Source organism: Mytilus galloprovincialis, chromosome 6 (genome assembly GCF_965363235.1).
Source record: "Mytilus galloprovincialis chromosome 6, xbMytGall1.hap1.1, whole genome shotgun sequence".
Taxonomy (NCBI): domain Eukaryota; kingdom Metazoa; phylum Mollusca; class Bivalvia; order Mytilida; family Mytilidae; genus Mytilus; species Mytilus galloprovincialis.
In genome coordinates, this window is record NC_134843.1 from 96,531,681 (window position 1) to 96,551,291 (window position 19,611).

The following is a 19,611-nucleotide window of genomic DNA, read 5'->3' on the forward strand; positions in this document are numbered from 1 at the left end:
GATAGTGATCCAGCAGCATTAACTAACTTCTTAAAAGCTTTATATTTAGAATGCTTTATACTTTGTATATAGATGCCTTATGTCACGAAGTTTCCGTCAGTCACATGCCCATTGTCTTCAGTTTGATGGTTCAGCGACTACTTATTATGAGTTATAGGATAATTACATTTGGTATGTGCTTACCTTGCAAGGTCCTAATGCTGTCAGACAGTTTTCACTTGACCACGACCTCTCTTCATGGATCAGTGAACAAGGTTAAGTTTTGGTGGTCAAGTCCATATCTCTGATACTATTAGCAATAGATCTAGTATATTTGGTGTATGGAAGGATTGTAAGGTGTACATGTCCAACTGGCAGGTGTCAGCTGACCGTGACCTCATTTTCATGGTTCAGTGGTTATAATTAAATTTTTGTGTTTTGGTCGGTTTTTCTTATACTGTATGCAATAGGTCTACTATATTTGGTGTATGAAATGATAGGAAGGTATACACATCCAACAGGCAGGTGTCATCTGCCCTTGACCTCATTTTCATGGTTCAGTGGTCAAAGTTAGTTTTCTTGATTAAGTCTATATATGCAATAGGTCAACTATATTTGGTTTATGGAAATATTTTATGATGTACATGTCAGTCTCACAGGTTTTATGTGACCTTGACCTCATTTTCATGGTTCAATGCTCAGTGTTAAGTTTTTGGTGTTTTGGTCTATTTTTCTTAAACTTTAAGCAAGAGGTAAACTATATTTGTTGTATGGAAGGATTGTAAGCTGTACATGTCTGCCTGGCATGGTTCATCTGACCTTGACCTAATTTTCATGGTTGATTGGTCAATGTTTAGTTTACTTGATGAAGTCTATATAAGCAATAGGTCAACTATATTTAGTGAATTGAATGATTGCAAGATGCACATGTATTTCTTGTTTGGTTAATGAGACCGTGACCTCATTTTCTTTGATCATGTTAAGTTAATGTGATAATTGTAGTAAAGCCAGGGCCATAACTAGGGTTCGAATTCAGGGAAGGCAGGGGTTTGGGGGCCGCCGATTTTTTCTCTCAGTAAAACTGCTAAAAATTACCCGTTTTCCTTCGAGTTCCTTACTTTAAGAAACATCAGTATTGCTGGATCCTGGAAGCAATTTTCATGCAAACAATTATTATCTGTATTTAAAGATATTTTTGTTAGAAATCAAACTGGTAAGTTATAAAACAAGTGAAACTGCTAGCTACTGCTCACTGATGATACCCCCGCCGCAAGTGGATAATATTAATAGTGTAAAAATATGCAAGTGTTCGGTAAACAGGAAGTTGTCGAGTGATGAATCTGAAAACGCATCACACGGTATAGCTGACTTATATAAATCCTGAAACCAAATTTCAGAAATCCTTGTATTGTAGTTCCTGAGAAAAATGTGACGAAAATTTTCAACTTGGCTATCATGTGTAAAATCATACAAGTGTTCGGTAAACAGGAAGTTGTCAAGTGATCAATCTGAAAATGCATCACACGGTATAGCTGACTTAGATAAACCCTGAAACCAAATTTCAGAAATCCTTGTATTGTAGTTCCTGAGAAAAATGCGACGAAAAATATTCATGGGACGGACTGACTGATGGACTGACGGAAGGACAGACAGAGGTAAAACAGTATACCCCCCCTTTTTTAAAGCGGGGGTATAAAAAAACATACCATAAAGCAAGATCATAGAGCGTAAGATATTTTTTTTATCGAGGACCTAGAATTTCAATATTGTTGAAAGCTGAACAGACATGTATATAACTACAACCTGGGACTTTCTATACCAGTATATACTTAGTATAGAAAGTCCCTGCTACAACGAATGGGAGTGCTTTTAAAACTTCTAAAGCATTGACCATAAAGCTCTTGTACGATCAGGAGACGTTAAAAAAAAAGATCCAACAGCTGATTCAGCCGATAACGAATTTCCGATATCATAAAAGATTCACAATACAAAGGGAACTTCCTCTGCTTAATTGAGCCTCTATGGCTAAATAAATGTGAATAGTTAATAGTTTTATTCAAAATTGTCGAAAGCAAAGTTTCATATGTGTTCTCCTACGAATACTGCATAACAGACGGACGGCTACACGAAAAAAAAAATAAAACAAATATACTGAAACGGTTCACTATGGATCGAAAATCCTGAAAATGACAGATATATCACGTAACATGATAACACTGTTAAAACTGTAAACTTGTGTTGTTTATAATATGAATTCGAGTTCTTCGTGTACATAGTCAATATTTCATTTTATTACTTCAATAAAAAATATTGGTGTAGAAAATTCAGGGGAGGCAACTGCCTCCCCTGCCTCATAGGTAGTTACGGCCCTGAAAGCTTTATATTTAGGACTATCAACATAATATCAATGGTTAGTAAGGTAGGCGACACATATCAGGGCGAGCACTCATGTTTTCTTCATGCTTAAAGGTATCGATTTTCTTTGCAGATTTTGAATATACTTTTTTTACACACCATTCATAGATGTGATGTATTATGGTATAATGTAGTCCCTCTATCCATCAACTCTTTATACAATAACTCATAAAATGAACCATGCCTGGAAGAGAGAGCGAAAGACACCAAAATGACAAAAATTTTAAGTAAAAAAAATTAACTGCCATGGCAAACACAAACGAAACATAGAACAAGAGCAAACCGGATTTATTAACATTTATTTGTGTCCTGGCAATATCACAAGAACCATTACTGATGAATGGTGAAAGTGAAAATCGTCAATATCAAATTTGACCTCCTTTTTGTCATCAGTATCAACATATTAAAATTTGAAAAGCTTAGATTGAATGGTTCATGAGTAAATGCAACAACGTGAATGGAAACGCCATTTTACGATCTTTCAAGAACCATAACTCCTGAACGGTAAAAGTCAAAATCGTCATTATTGAACTTGACCTCTATTTTGTCATCAGTAACAACATATTAAAATTTCAAAAGCTTTGGTTGAATGGTTCATGAGAAAATGCACGGACACGACGGGAAACACCATTTTTCAATCTTTCAAGAACCATAACTCCTGAACGGTAAAAGTCAAAATCGTCGTTATTGAACTTGACCTCCATTTTGTCATCAGTAACAGCATATTAAAATTTCGGAAGTTTTGGTAGAACAGTTCATGCATAAATGCACGGACACGACTGGAAACTCCATTTTTCAATCTTTCAAGAACCATAACTCCTGAACGGTAAAAGTCAAAATCTCCATTATTGAACTTGACCTTCGTATAGTTGTCAGTAATAACATATTAAAATTTTAAAAGCTTTGGTTGAACGGTTCATGAGTTAATGCACGGACAATATTTGATTGCCGCCCGCCCGCCCGCCCGCCGTACATCCCCAAATCAATAACCGACATTTTTGTCACAAAAATCCGGTTAAAAAGATCAAAAGACAAATATCAGTATACAAAACAAAGCAAAGAAAACCAAAGTCAGAGTAAAATCAACCTCACCAAAATCTAGAGACTTCATGTGCACCTAAAGGGTAAGCAGATTCTGCTCATGTTGCACCTGGCTTAAAGCCAAATAATTTCCCTGGAAATAAGGAATATCAATGCACAAAATTTCCATATTTTCTTCGAGCTGTACAATGGATGGCCTACAACTTTTATCAACAATAAGACAACACCTCTCATCTGGATAATACAAATTCTTATGTAATTTTCAAGTAAATTTACAACTAATAACAAGAATATCAAACTGTTCGACCATTTTATTTTTGACAATATATACTTCAGAGCACTTTCAATAAATAAACATTCTTCTTTTAAAAAGACATATATACATAATTTTTTTTTGGTCCTTAAGTTGTAACAAATAACAATTGTCAACAGGAAATCTCCATCAATTGATACCTATTGGTTTAAAATTAGTAGAAGCATTTTTTATAATGTTACCTGCAGGAGCTCTTATCGAGGCTGTGTGCTCTTTTAGATAAATCTTATCCATATTTGGTTGTAATTTCATCAATTCTATTTTTTTCAGTTGAAAACAAATATAATGCAATGTTTCCAAATTAAAGGTTCTCCAATGCCATAATATTTTTATAACAAAAATCAGATTACCATTACGTAAAATATAGTAGTAGTTCCTGTATATAAAGAAATTGCTGACAAACAAAATATCAAGTCAACTTCTCATCTTGTCCTTAGACAGTAAAATAGTCCTCTCATCTGACAATATATGTAAGTAGTAATATACTCACATAATTATAAATGTGATCTTTATACCAAAATCTCAAGTAAAGATCATGATTTTAAAACGTTTTCTATGTCTATGAAACAAATTATAATTGACATCAACCCTCATATACTTTTTTAACATACTACCCTCCTTGTCATAAACAAGAAAACTTTAAATACAAGTCCTCAAGACTTAATATCTGTTTTAACTTAGATCTTAACTACAACCTTTTAAAGTCAATTCCTACCTATAAAAGTGAGTTTGTTCTTAACACATAATTCAAATTTCATAGATTTGTCTTTGTATCAAAGAGATTGTTTATTTCCATCTAAAGGTCTGTAAAGTGGAAGTTAAAAGATATTTACATTTTAATTCATTAAACATTTGTAGAATAATAATTAATACCTCGAGAACATACATACATATATTGTTGTTTGTTTATGTTGTAATCATATAATCATTTGAAACTGTTGAACCTGAATCTGAAGTTTTAACATATTAAACATTTTTTTTAAAGTATTGTTTTTTTTTTTACAAAAATGAGATTTTCTTTAAAGTCTTTACAATTTTATACTCATAAAACACAGTTTTATTTGACAGTTTTCACAAAAACTCAATTACAAACTGAGACAATTCATTATTATATGGTGCTCCTCAGTAATGCCTACACAAATATCAACGCTCCATTCTGATGAAAAGACTTCTAAAACAGAAATGGTCATCTACAGATTGTAACAAGTCTATGAAATAGATGTGATATATATTCTATGCTGTAACAACACTTTTTTTAACAAGCTATTTTTTAACCAAAAACCAATGTTACAAAAGTAGTATGTGCTGCAGGAACATAAAAATTAGATTCTTCTGAATATCCACGTTCATGATTCACTTTATCTAGCCAGCCAACGTTTAATTAGGTCTAAATTCTTTTGTTCAGAATAGTATTTAATTTCTAGACATTGCAGCACTTAAAACAGGCAGTTAGTTGGCTGTCTTTCTCATCCAAGTCCCAATTTTACATAAAATGTTTTATTTTTTAACATATTTATCATACAATTTCATATTTGTCTGTATAACACATAACTTCCGATGAATATTTTACAGGCTGTTCTCCATCTATTAATCGTACATCAGATATCTGTAAAAAAAAAAATGAAGAGTTGATTTAAAAGACTAGAAATGCAACTCTTTTTACATGGAGCTGAGAGGTAGCCTTCTTATTAGTAACAAGTTTTATACATGTCTGCATTAAATATTTACATATATTTCAATAATGTAGATATAGAAAAACAAGTTTTATAAATCAACTTTTCAAATTCGTGTTAATGATGATGGCTACTTAATGTCCAGCAGCAAATTATTATGCCTAATCAGGAAGAGAACATGTTTATGTTATATGAATATTAACGTTGCTTTGTACAAGACCAACAAGCTGAGCCAGATTTTAAACTTGCAAGTTCACAAGGTTACATGCCACATGAAGACATGTCACATTACCCAGACACATTTTTCTGACTCTGAGCCAACCAGCCTTGCTATTATTTCATAATGCCACATGCTAAGCAAAGATGAAGCAAATACTAATTTCAAAGTCTTTGGAATATCCCAGACGGGGTTCCAACCCAAAACCTCCCACACTCAAGGTAAACATGCTTCCACGAGACCACCAAGGCAGTCAGCCAATTCATTTTCTCAAAATACCGTATAGCGGATTATTTTGGCAGGGTGTAAATTTTCGTGGGTAGAACAAATAAATTCCGCCCAAATAAAAGTGTAACATGCTAAGGTATTGATAAAAATTTTGAATCCCCCAAAATATTTCGTATACCTTATTCAATGAAGATTGCGAAATTTTACACCGGCTTAAATATCCCGCTATAAGATATAATAAATTCTCAGTATTTAACAAGGCTTTGAATGTAGTACCATTGATAAGCTTCAGATAATAATATGACACAAAATATAATAACTAACCTGTAAATCACAGTAAGATTTTTTGGACATAAAGTTAACATGGACAGGGAAGAAATCATCTGGATGTCCAGCTATACTGAACTCTAAGCTGCCAGACTTGTTGGAAGCATCTATAACAGGTAAACTCCACACTAACATTGACTTTCTACTGTCGTAATTATATTCCCCATCACAGTCTCCGACTACTGGAGCTCCTACACCCGTCCTATTAGAGAAAATAGACATCATTAACAATTGTAAATAATAAATTATACAACTTATTTGGCTATAAATAGATCAAAGCATGTTTGGGTAGAATCTCTGAACTAAAATGGTAATTGTTAAAATTTTATTTCTTTAAATAATCAAATTTAAATTTATGAAATAATTATGATTGATAAAATATTATTGCATAAAGTTTACGTTTTCTGAAGACTATTTATTTTCAGGTCATGGTTCTAGAGGCTTCTTCACAAATTTGTAAACAAACCAATTTGGCCGCCATGACATGTGGTTACCTTTGCACATTTGAAAAAAAAAATTTATGACAAAAGTCAGATTTCTCTTGTCAAAAGGGATTTATATTTATATTGCAATAAATTATTCAGTTTAGATTATATTTCTCATTCTATGAGCATTTATAGTTTAATAAAAATCCTCCTAACATCAACGTACTGCTCTTGTCAACTGAGTCTTGTATAATTTATAAATAGATTAAAACCATTTGAAGTAAAAGGGCATCTAATTCACATGATATGGGAAAACAATGAATAAAGACAACAACTTCACAAGAAATAGATCCTTTTTATTTATTAAAAACAAAATCTTCTTGTCTCCAAAATTGCAAATTCGTAACTTCCGGGTCAATTTCCTGTCAGAAAAACATTGAAAATATCATAGGTGGGGTATAAAAATATTATAACATTAACTGTCTAATGCTGTTTACCCACAGACCAATCCTACATTCACTGAACAAAACGATAAAGACTTAACAGTTTATTGAAGGTTGATTTATTAAACACACAACTTTAACATGAGAGAAGCACTTACGGTAGAGGAATATTTATTGTTACATCATTTAATTCTAGTTGCGGTTGCTCTAACTGATATTCTATATTTACATCACAGCCATTTCCTGTTTCATTTGGCCAACAGTTTACTGAAAATAAAGGTAAACATTATCAATCCTGAATAGTAAACGGATAAAATTAATTTCTGAAGTGTCTTTATGCAAAATAAATCAATTTTTAAGTCATTCACATGCAAAAATAAAGAATTCTAATTAGATTGGAACATTTTTACATAAAAAATAATTAAATTCTCTATATCTGAACATTTTTCTTGTAGAACTATGGCCATATCACAATAAACTTACTTGATAATGGCATATTAGATTCATCTTGTGTTGTATATCTCCATTTTAATACACCAACATCTTGATGCAGAGGGAAAGGTTTTTCTGGATTTTTCAGCTGAATATTGGATGTTGTACTAAATCTTTTCTTGTCCACATTGGGATGTGTCTAAAAAGTATAAGACAATAAGATATTATGATACAATAAACTAAACTGATTCTTTTGTTATGAAAAAAATATAATTATTTATAAACATTAATTCTATTAATTTCAGAGCAGAACATATAAAAAAAATCATATTTCTACAATCAAAAAATGTTTAACACCCAAATTTGTGAATTATCAGGGGAGATAACTTAACACACAAGTTTTTTAAGGTATTTCAAGATTTTAATAAGTTTTTAAGAGATAGACCCTTCCTTGATCCTTCAAATGAAATGAAAAAAACAGTAAGCTTATCTAATTGCACGCTTAAACATCTCAAATATATATGTTTTCCAATTAATCCCAACTTTTAAAGTATCAATTTCAAATACCATCCTGTTATTCAGAACACCAAAATGACATGCAAAGTAAATATAAAATTACTTTATCTACTCATATAGATTTTAAATAATCATATAAATCAAAGAATCTTTAGTGAACAAGCTCACATTATCAATGTAAGGTTGCAATTGTTGAATTACTTGAAAACCACTTCTAGTCTATTTTTAGCAACTATGACTTTTACCATAGAATTAATAGTGATCTTCCTCTCATGTAGTCGTTACATGTGACATTCATTCAAGAAATGTTGCAAACTTATATAAGACAAAAATTGTTTTACAATTCAGAAACAACTTTTTTTAACAAATTTTCATCTATTTTCAACAACTATGGCCTTAACCTAATTAGATGTCGAGACATCATAATCAATAGAAGTATTCTTTTCATTACATGGAACTATAAAACAACAAAGTATATATTTGCCATCCCATTTGTAGTATTTGATTAAGTATACACACCACTTTACAGCACAAATGTCTATTTTAAGATATAATGACTGCAAAAATCAATAAGGATTTCTTTCATTACATGCTATATATCCAGGCAAGGTCGCAATCTGGTGCAAAGTTCTTCATTTAACATTAAGAAAAGGATGATAAACTGATCAAAAATTATATCCCCTCCCTTCTACTTCATATCCTTAGATATAACTCATCAGAAAATATGTTTGTAAAGTTATTTTAATACCAAGTTTTTTTTCACTTTTGAGACTAGTAGCATATTCAAAACTATAGCATGTTCTTATATGTTTTTAAATGCTTTCACCATATGACCTACCTGTAACTGTGTTCCTTTTTTATCATTATTAATCATTTGTACTTTAATGCGACCATATTGTTCATCGTTGACTTTAACCTTGACCATACCAAGAATTTCCATACTCTGAAGACCACCATCACGGCCGGCCGTTAATGAAACCTTTTCTTCCATTACGATGTGTACACTATAAAAGAAAATAAAAATTCATTAGTAAATATTTATATTAATAAGAATATAATAATAAAAGTTTAACAACTTTCACTAGAACCTTGATAAAAATTTCAGTTATCGGTTGATTTTTATTCATTAAATAAGTAGTTTCTCACTGTATTCATTGAAATACAGTCAAGTTTTTTTAATGCAGCAGTTAATACCTTATTACTTCTTTTTTCAGGTAAAACAACTGAAAATGTTTTAATTTATCAGTGTTCTCTTAGCTTATTTGTGTGAAACTAGGTAAAAATGTAAGGCAAATTGTATGTTAAGTTTGTAGATTTAACCTGAAGCAGGGCCACCTAGCTGTGTATTTTTGTTGTTGTACTAAGTCAGAATTTTCTTGTTATTAGCACAAAAACATATTACTTTTTTTTGCAGCTTTTGCAGAATTACATGAAATGTCTGGATGTGAGAATTATACAAATGGAACTTGTCTACAGAATAATTTGAAGGACAAGTTTTCTAGGAAGAGATTTAAAGCCAAATATTTCTAACTATTCTTTTGTCTACTGAAAATAATCCATGATCTGAAGTTACTGATATAACAGTAGCAAAGTGTGAGATACATTGTCTTACTACAATGAGGAGAAATTTAACATTAATTCAGTATGAACATTTAGATCTTACCCGTCCTGATCAACAGCTGGTGTAGAAGCTTTGGCTACCGTTGATGATACTGATGTGTTGGAACTGACTACTTCTGAAAGATAAAAAATAATAATAAGTACATTATACTTTTATAGTTTTCTTTGATTTCTCTTGATAGTTGACAAAATCACAAAGAGTAGTAAAATTACCCACCACCTGACAATGTTTTCTTGTAAAAGCAATATATCAATCATTCTGCAAAAAACTTATACCAAAAAATAAGTTTTTTTCCCAGAGTACTTGTTTTTGCTTTAGTTTTCTCACAATACTTCCATATTTTACTATATAGGTTCGATACAAGAATGTTTATAACTCCCTCACACAGAGTTTTAGGAAGGATACTGTAAAAGATCTGATTTCAACATGAAGATTTTCAGCTTCCAAATATAATGAGACCGGTCTCCAACACGACATGGGCATGCAAAATGTCATACAACTATACATTTGAAAAAATACACAGGCCCATGAAAAATCTTATATTGTATAAGGTGTTGACATTGTTTCCTAGTATGACTTCATCATGAGTATTCAGTTTACATCTTTGAAAATCTCATGATAAAAACATACCTTCTAGCAATGTCATAGTTTTTTAGTACATTTTGATGAAGAAATCTTACTTTGTCCCTCTGATTCTAACTGTCCAACAAATGTATCAACATCTTTCTTCTTACTGCCAAGCTTAAGAGCTTTGCCAGTTCCAGATGGTTTACTAAAATAAATAAAATATGGAATTACAATCTGTTTAATAACAGTATAAGAATAAGAATATTTATTATTCCAATCAATGGCCCTTGATGGGCAGCATAACATGTACACATAAAACAATACATCATGATTTGTAACAGAAAAACATTTTTATATACTAAAATGAAACATTAAAAAGTTCAGACAGTATACTAATTAGCTACCACATGAACTGAGTTATCAATGCTTATATCTACTTCTAGAATTAATTGTATGGGGTGGAATAATAATTATATAGAAATAGTAAATTAAACTCTAATTGCATTTTGGTGTAAATTAAAAGTGCTTTCTGACTTCATCCTCCCCTCCTACTTTAATTTCTGGAACAGCCCTATTTATCATAATTCAAAAAACAGAAAAATCTTAATAATTGTATTAAATCAAGATAAATTTGTGGTTTTCTCCTACCGACCAAAACATGAAAAATGTGTATTGCACAAATATGAATGAATCCACAGCACAAATATCTGATAGATTTTGTTATGAATTACCTAGGTACAGATGTGTATGATGGTTTTGTCTCTGCTGATGGTGTAGGCTCAATAATGTCTCTTGATGACGATGATGATGAATATGAAGAACTACCAAATCCTCCTGCATAACCAATACCTTTCCCTGATCTACCAGCTTCTTTTCTCTCTTGCTGTAATTCTTTGGCTCTTTTCTTCATTGCTTCCTTCGCCTCTCTTTCTTGTGTCTAAATTTAGAATGCATATTGCAGCTTAAAGTGTTACTGAATATTTAGCACTATTTCAAATATTACTTGGAATACTTACTTCATTGTTGGTTGCTTAACGTTATATTTGGTTTGTACAAATATACATCAAACAACAATTCAATTTAATATTTCATATGAGCTATATAACATCATACCAATATGTTTTTCATATTCTTGACAAAAAATTCATAAAGGAGTTGATGATTTGATTTTTTTAAATTTTTAATTCAAAATATAATTGCATATATACTGCAAGAAAGGAAAGGGTGTTTACAATCATATTTTCCTGAGACCAATTTTTTGTTACAAACATGACAAAATTAGAATTTGTCTTCATTAATTATTTATTTCATTAAAATAAACCATAACATTTTGTAGCAGGTCTTTCAATAGTAGACAAAAGGGTCTGAATATTCAAGTGTTCCCTGAGAGATGCTGAAATATTTACCATAGCATGAAATAATCAGGGTAAACCATGTATTTTATTCAACTATTTATTTTTCTGTTGTGCTTAAAAACTATTTTGTTTTACTCATTTCTTAGTACAGTATTAACAAAAACTTTATATTGACTCCTACAAGGCTTTTGACATCCACAGGTCAATATTAAAGATTTTACTAGCTCATTCCAATTCTTTAAGTTTTTTACAGTAAGTTTTAATCTGCAGGCCCAAGCATTTAAAATCATTTAAACCTTAATAATTATTACCTCTCTAACAGATATTGCAACCTTTTCTTCATGTGAATCCATTTCAGTGAATGTTCTGATTTGAGCAAGATTTACATTTTCTCTATAACCTAGAGCTACGATTTCATCAAAAGCAAAGATAAGAGAAAATGCCTGATCTCCAATCTCAGCCTCCTCCATATTTCTGCAGTATTCTGGTATCTGAAGAAAATAAAAAAATAAAAAATAGATATTTGTTATGCATTTAGTTAACTTTTTAATGCATGTCAAGTTGTTAACAAATATTCAATTCTGCTATTTATCTAGATCTTTGCAATGCCATCAAAAATGCTCCTTAAAATAATAAGGTGTAATCCAAGCAAATCTATCACATGAAAAGTATTATCCTCCCCCCCCCCCCACACACACAACATCTTCTTGTGTGAATGATACTTATTGAAAGAAGTTTTTTTCTTTATTAAGTTACTTCACCTGCCAAACGACACTATATTAAGATATTCTAGCATGTTGATAGCTATTAATAATTATTATAGAACATAAAGTTTTCTAAACTTACCACATGTTCAAACAGACAAATGTTCCCAGATCTTCAAGAACATGTATGTTGTTAGTGATTGTTGTTATTGATAGATCATAAAGTTTTTTTTCAAACTTACCACACGTGCAAACAGACGTAATGTTTCCAGATCTTCTAGTATGTTGCTAGCTTTTGTTGTTATCAATAGAACATAAAGTTTTTCTAGAGGCTGATACACATATCTCACACTTTCTGTTTCAACAAAAGTATGTTGTTTTCCTGAACTCATCAACTTAGGAAAAGCTGCAAGCAAGCCTTCTATTCTTGACCTTGTCATTTCCACAAATTGACGGGAAATTAACGCTGAAAAAGTCTTATAAGTATTAATTTCATTCTTCATTTTGTAATTACATCAGGGTGTACAGCACATTATTTATCAAAGAGACGAAGCATTTAATTCTTACATGTATTACAATAACGATTTCAGGCTACAATCATGAAAATTCATTTAAATTATGTAATTGTATGAAACTTGTATGAGATGTAATAATATATATTATATAAATGTAGTTAATCAATTGAGTAAATAATTAAAATGATAGCTTTTGACCTTTTTTTTAATAATTTAAATGATAGTAAAATTCAGTATTAAATTTCTCAATTCTCTTGTAAAATATACAGATATAAACATTTTGGTGAGATTAATTAATTAAGAATTGTAAAAAATAAACCAACCTTTTCCGGACTTGTTACATACAGCTGCAGCAAGCAGCACCTAGATAAAAGAAAGAAAAATATACTTGATTGTCCAATAAATTTATGGGTATTCTTACATTCTTAAGGTTTATGATCCCTTCTGTGTCCTGAGAATTACGAAATTTTCAAACTGCAATAGTTTCAATAGTATCAAAACAGCAAAGATAATTAATAATAGAGATGGGCAATTTGTACATATACCAAGAGGAAACTTGTGCAAAGCCTTATCATTTAAAGTTTAATTGCATTTAGTAGAAAAAGAGGATTTGGTGAAAATAAAACCAAGATTTTTGTAGAAAATCCACAGACTTCAATAGAGATTAATGCTATAAAATTTTGACCATAGATTACTCACTTGTTTTTCTATGATGTGCTAATGTTTATTGTTTACAAAAAGTCCTAAACAACCTTTAAATTCCAAAACACCTTGTGCTGAGTCACTAAAGTCAAGTGCACTCTAGAAAGTGTACTTGATTTGGTCCATATTTATATTTGTTTTAACCAATATCTAAATCTATAAACTTGTTTTAAGGAAATTCTTGCTAGCACTGTATGCAATAATTCTCTATCTATCAAGCATGGAATTACCAAACATGAGAGTACAAAGGGAAAGGCTGTGGGTTTTCTATAAAATTTCCATATGTGTGGCATGAATCCATGACAAATCGCCCCACTGGCAAATCGCCCCACTTTTTCACCAACTCGCCCCACTCTTGTTTACTAACTCGCCCCACTTATGAAAAAGGGTAAAATCCCATTGCATAAAGGTTGAACAACATACCCCACTTATGAAAAGGATTGAAATCCCGCTGAAATAAGGTTTGCCAACTAGCCCCACTCGGGACAAATAGATAAACCACAATGAATTTATTAGTGTCAACTCGCCCCACTTATGAAAAAAGATGCAATCCCGTTGTATATCTATGTCCCTGCCCCACTTTAATTAATACCTATGAAAACCTTGGTGAAGTGCAATAACATCAAATTGTATGATTATGATACAATTAACAGGTTTCTTTTCAATACACCTTATCGCTAATACCCGCTGACCTGGCCGCTTGAACTTTTGACGCATACAACAAACACTTCTTCATTGTGGCGTCAGATATTTTGCTTTATGATGTAAAAATTTTACGGGAACCTGTGTGATATCCAGTAATGGCGGACAAATAGCGATAAGGTGTATTGTTATACAACTAAGCTTACAAGTATAAAGTTATTCTTCAATGAATGATACGAAAATGTATTTGCAATTATATTTTAAGAATGTTAAACATTATTCAACTTAAAAAATAATGGTTTAATAAATTTCGGGTTTTTTTTGTATTCTGTGTAAATTAGTTTTCATTTAAGTGGGGCAGAGACATATATACACATATATGTCTCTGAGTGGGGCTAGTTGGAAGACCTGAAAATTATATATTGAAGTAGATTTTACCTTTTTTCAATAAGTGGGGCGAGTTGAACGGGGAAAAATTAACGGGATTGAACTCTTTTCACAAGTGAGGCTATTTTTTGAAGACTATTTTTTAAAAAGTGGGGCGAGTTGGTAAACCAGTTTGGGCGATTTTTTTAATAGTGGGGCGAGTTGGTGAAAAAGTGGGGCGATTTGGTGTGGGGCGTTTTGCCAGTGGGGCGATTTGTCCTGCTTCCGTGTGGCATTAAATCAACAAAAGGGTACATAATCCTTAAACCAAGGAATAAGTAATGACACGAATGAATATGATGAGTACAGATCCTATAAAATTTACAAAGGTATAAAATAGTGGTGCATTCTTTTGTTTACTACTACTAAGTTTTATTCTTCCTTAAGTTACATGTCCAACAGTACATGTATCTTATGACGTTATGTCCTTCATTGGCTTCAATTTTGAAAACTTTTTGTTATACCAGTACAAATGCAGTTTTTTTACATGTTTAATGAATCTGTGCTCATTCCATGGTGCTAGTGATAGAATCCAATTATAAATACATTACGTTATTCAATATGTTTACAGTATAATAAAGCAAAAATGAGGTTCGGTTTGTTGTTGTGGAGAAAAAATATGAAGGATGCCGGTAAGTGGTTTGGGTTTGATCAGGCTCTAGCGAGAAAAATATTCATTGTCGAGAGCAATAAGAATGTCTGACAATGTTATTGAAACTTAGTGAATGTCCTACCATGTTGAAAGAATGCTGTTTTCAATACTAGTGTTGACAAATATTGAAGTAATGAACGTATCTGCTGACGGTTTTTCGGCCACGTCAATTTCAAGTTGTAACCTTGCGCTTTATCCAAAAAATTGTAGTTTCTGAACAAATAATAATGGATAAGATTTTGTAATGAGTTCTATGTTTGAAATCTTACAACGTTAAATCTTAGTTTATAAAGCACAAAATTGTTATAAAATTAGGTATTAAATAGAGAATTATATTTTTATAAGAAAATTGCCGGATTCAGATGCGCAGGTATAGCCTAATATTATATAAAAAAGTCTAGCAGATAATCAACAACAACGGACCAATGAGATGGAAGTAATAAAACTCAACTCGCTCCATTTTTGCACCAACTCGCCCCACTTTCAAAAGGAGGTTAAATCCCGTTAAATTTACTTCTGCTTACTCACTGCATTTATCAAAATGTGTAAAATCCAGATAATAACATGATTAATGTCTGCCAACTCAGCCTCAGTCACTTATGAAAACTTATCTGTTGTATACCATATTTGTGTATCTATGTTCTTGTTTCTAGTGTTGACATTTTATCTAGTACTTCTTTTTTTGTGTAATCAAAAGATTTGTATAGTAAGAACGATACAAATCATTGGTGTAATCATGACAGTGTTTGTCATAATGGATTTATTGTGCAAACCTTTCATCTGAGAAAAAATATGTAAAAATACAGTAACATGATGATATTTTATCATGATGATTCTTGACTTGTAAATTTGTAAAACAGTGATTATATTTATCAGAGAAAAATTCATAAACAGTTTCTATAGTCAATAAAATTGTACGTTCCAGAAATGCTGATACTTACTCATGTCTGCTCTCTTTCAACCAAAAGAGTTTAAGGTAGATAGGGTGTCTTCCTCCATCTTGGATTTTGAAATACCAGGAATAAAGGTCTAGATCTTTGATAAACTGTGCAAATTTTGAGAGTAGTAGGTAGTTCATGTGTAAGAATGTTCATTATGATACAGAAAATACCAAGTTTTAATCATCTTTATGGTTGTATTTTACAAAAACACGAATACTTTTGTTTCGGATTCAATTTTTTCCCAACTTTGCCAAATAAGGGAAGGCAACTCAAATGCAAGGGCAGATAATTCAAATAGTGTTACTTTTACAATAGACTGTGTTAGGAATTTACCCATTTTAGTATGTAGCAAGAAAATGAGTCCGGTGACCCTGTTTTTTCTTTTTCTTATCTGAAAGCATAATATTTGAGCTATGTTCTCATATTTTATCTCAAAATTATATGGTGAAGTTTTGTTTTAATGGCGGAAAATTGGGTTTTCCATCATAATCTATACAAAATCTGTCAATTTTGCACAACCTGTAGTGTGAAAATAAGTCCCGTGACCCATTATCTTTATTAAGGTTTTTAAACAAGCAGAATATAAACTACGTTTTGGCAAATTATCAAAAAAATCTATATAATAATTTTTAATAAATATTATAATTTAGACACCCCATCTACCTTAAAATAACCGAGATGCATTTCTACATTATTCATAAATATTCATTTAATTCATAATTTGGGCAACTAGGTAGGCCTCAATTCTGTACAGTTTAATTATTTTATTCATACGGTGGGTCGAGTTGGCTTTATTAAAGGTGGTATCATAAAGTGGGTGATAGAAATAAAAGACGTCTTGACTATTTGATAGATGTATTAGAAAAGTATAGTAACACGTCAAGGTGACGTGACGTTACATAAAGCGCGGTACATAGTAAACGTCCAGTGTGCGGTATTTACGATATACTGGTGCCGCACAAAAGTGAAATTAGCAAAAAAATTTACTAAATTACATTGAATTTAGCCATTAAGAAAATAAAATAACTGAAAACTTTAAACATTTCTCAAACCCACTTATGAAAAGGAGTTTTATTCCATTGATTTAAGGTGGTATGGGTGTCTTTCACCATCTTGGATTGTGAAAAACAGAGAATCTAAGGTCTAGATTTTCAATCAAGTTAGCAAAATTTGATGCAGGAATGCAGTTTACAAATGTGAATTTGCATTTAAAAGAACAAATTTATAAGCTTATAACTTATAAATATTAATATTTTTACAAGTATAAATGAATTTAGTTTGATTTTTTTGTTTAAATTGGCATTTTAAGGGGAGATAACTCTGAAATAGTGCATTTTCTCATGGAATCTACACGGACTTTTGCTATTTTGAATTCTAGCCGGAAAGAAAAACCACACGATGACCCTATCTTTTCTTTTGATATTCTAAAAGCATTTTCTAAAAGCTATATCTTCTCGAATTTTATTTCACAATGCTAACATTTAGTTTAGCTTCAAATCACATAATGATGTTTTTTTTCTGTATAATCCATACAAAAGGTGTAATTTTTTCATAACCTGTAGCTTGAGAAAATGTGCGGTGATCTATCTTTGTATGCTAACTAAGTATAAACTGTCTCTGACAAGTGGGATGAGTTGGCATGACGATAAAATTCATCATGGTTTTAAAAAATTTCCATAAGTGGGGCGAGTACTTTATTCAGCGGGATTTTAACCCTTTTCATAAGTGAGGCGAGTTTGTACAGTGGCGGAATTACCGGGGGCACAGGGGCATGTGCCCCCCCAGTTCAGGTCACCAAAATTTTTTTTTAACATAATTTTATTGCTCATGAATCTTCTTAATATCTAGAGCGGAAATGAATCACAGCTTGATTTGACTTCTTATACTGGCCGTTAATTAATGCCAGCGTCCACATGCGTGATTTATGACAACTTATCGATGGGTGTGTAAATATTGACACCTTTGTGTGTTTTTAATTTCTCTTTGCAAGCTTAAATTATGGAAAATACATTTACATGTTGATTGGAATAGTACGAATTTTTATTGGTTTATAATACAATACAGATTTAAATCGATTACCAGGTGAAACTTCTGATCTGTGTTTTTAAAGAATAGGTACAAATTATATGTTTATGTCGATAATGTTGGTATACATCTATATTTAGGTTCTTAGTTTCTCTCCATTCCAAAATACAGTACTCACATTACCATTTTATTTAGAATTTATGTTTTTTCTCTCTTCAAAACGGTCTTTTTGTGAATTTATTCAGCAACAAATCAAATCATTAAATTATTTTTTAATACCATACACGTTTGTTTTTTAAATGGAATGGAATGTCCTATTTACTTCCCTCTTTTTTTCAAGGGAAATCGACAATTTGTCAAACCCCCTTTTTTTCACCGGTCTAGGAAAAACATGATGAATTGACATTTTCTTATAAAAAAATCATTAATAAAATGCTAAATTATTTTCCTAAGATCTATTTTATAACTGAATCTGGGACTTAATCATTTCTTTAAATGCCCGAGCATACAGTTATATTTGTTTTTATTTTTATTTTTTCAATTGCCATGTACATGTATGAGGCTAAAAAAGGTCACCATTTTTAAGGATATGAAGGTGTTTTACAGATATTAGACTAATGTACAAAAAAGTAAGTCTGGAAGCAAGGCCAAAAAAATATAGAGGTGATGAAGAAAATATTGATTGATTGTATGATGTTTAACGTCCAGTGGCAAATATTTGATGCATGTTGAGGACAAATATAATAACAGATCAATTGGCAGGAAAAGAAAGTATAAAGTGAAATAGTAAAAACAATAAAAAAAATCTAGAAATATAGAGATATAGAAACGATGATCTGACCCTCCTCCTTTCAAAAAACAACAAGAAAAAAACAAAACACGCACACTCGCATATACCGTATATACATCTCTAAAAAATATAAAATTTTGGTTTCATGGTGCCCCCCCCCCCCCCCCCCCCCAGACATCAAGGTTCTGGATCCGCCCCTGTTGTAGACCTATAATCATGGGATTTACACTTTTTCATCAGAAGGGGCGAGTTGTCACCAAGAGTGGGGCGAGTTGGGAAAAGAGTGGGGCGATTTGGTACGAGGCGATTGCTAGTGGGGCGAGTTGTCATCGATTCATTGAGACCGTTTGTTAGATTATGTCAGTTCTATAACTTTGACAAGAATAGATCCTTATAAAATGGTATGCATAAATACTTATCAAATTCTATTTACACATATATGGATAATTTATTGTACTTTAAAAAAAATTAAAAAAAAAAATCTATATATCTATAATTGGGGTCTTCTTGTGATTTATAGCAATATCTTTTTGTATGGTCATTACTCATACTTTATAGCATCTTTATTTTCGTATTTTTCAAATTAAATTTTGTAAGACTCAAAAGCAATGACAATAAACTTAATTTACAGATGAATTATGGACTGACTTTATAAATTATAT

The 19,611-nt window shown here is 31.4% G+C and overlaps 1 protein-coding gene across 2 annotated transcripts; it reads right to left on the minus strand.

Annotated features, from left to right (window-relative positions):
• Positions 1-4,693: 4,693 nt before the first annotated feature.
• LOC143080848 (coatomer subunit delta-like) lies at positions 4,694-15,411 on the minus strand. 2 transcript variants are annotated; one of them, XM_076256914.1, is made up of 12 exons: positions 15,276-15,411; positions 13,095-13,134; positions 12,499-12,722; positions 11,864-12,043; positions 10,929-11,134; positions 10,311-10,402; positions 9,673-9,742; positions 8,848-9,013; positions 7,545-7,692; positions 7,220-7,328; positions 6,191-6,395; positions 4,694-5,354 (listed from the first exon to the last, which is right to left on the minus strand). In XM_076256914.1, exons 1-12 carry the CDS (start codon positions 15,276-15,278, stop codon positions 5,265-5,267), a joined length of 1,533 nt encoding a protein of 510 aa, XP_076113029.1. In that variant the 5' UTR covers positions 15,279-15,411; the 3' UTR covers positions 4,694-5,264. The 2 variants fall into 2 exon arrangements, with proteins under 2 accessions (XP_076113029.1, XP_076113028.1); XM_076256913.1 differs by having other exon boundaries at positions 9,673-9,745.
• Positions 15,412-19,611: the final 4,200 nt, after the last annotated feature.

Bases quoted from the DNA above. Each gene is read 5' to 3' on its own strand.
- LOC143080848 (XM_076256913.1), bottom strand. The intron at 10,403-10,928 runs GTAATTCATAAC...TATTTATTTTAG, and splicing joins TCATACACATCTGTACCTAG to TAAACCATCTGGAACTGGCA. The intron at 7,329-7,544 runs GTAAGTTTATTG...CTTTATTTTCAG, and splicing joins ATCTAATATGCCATTATCAA to TAAACTGTTGGCCAAATGAA.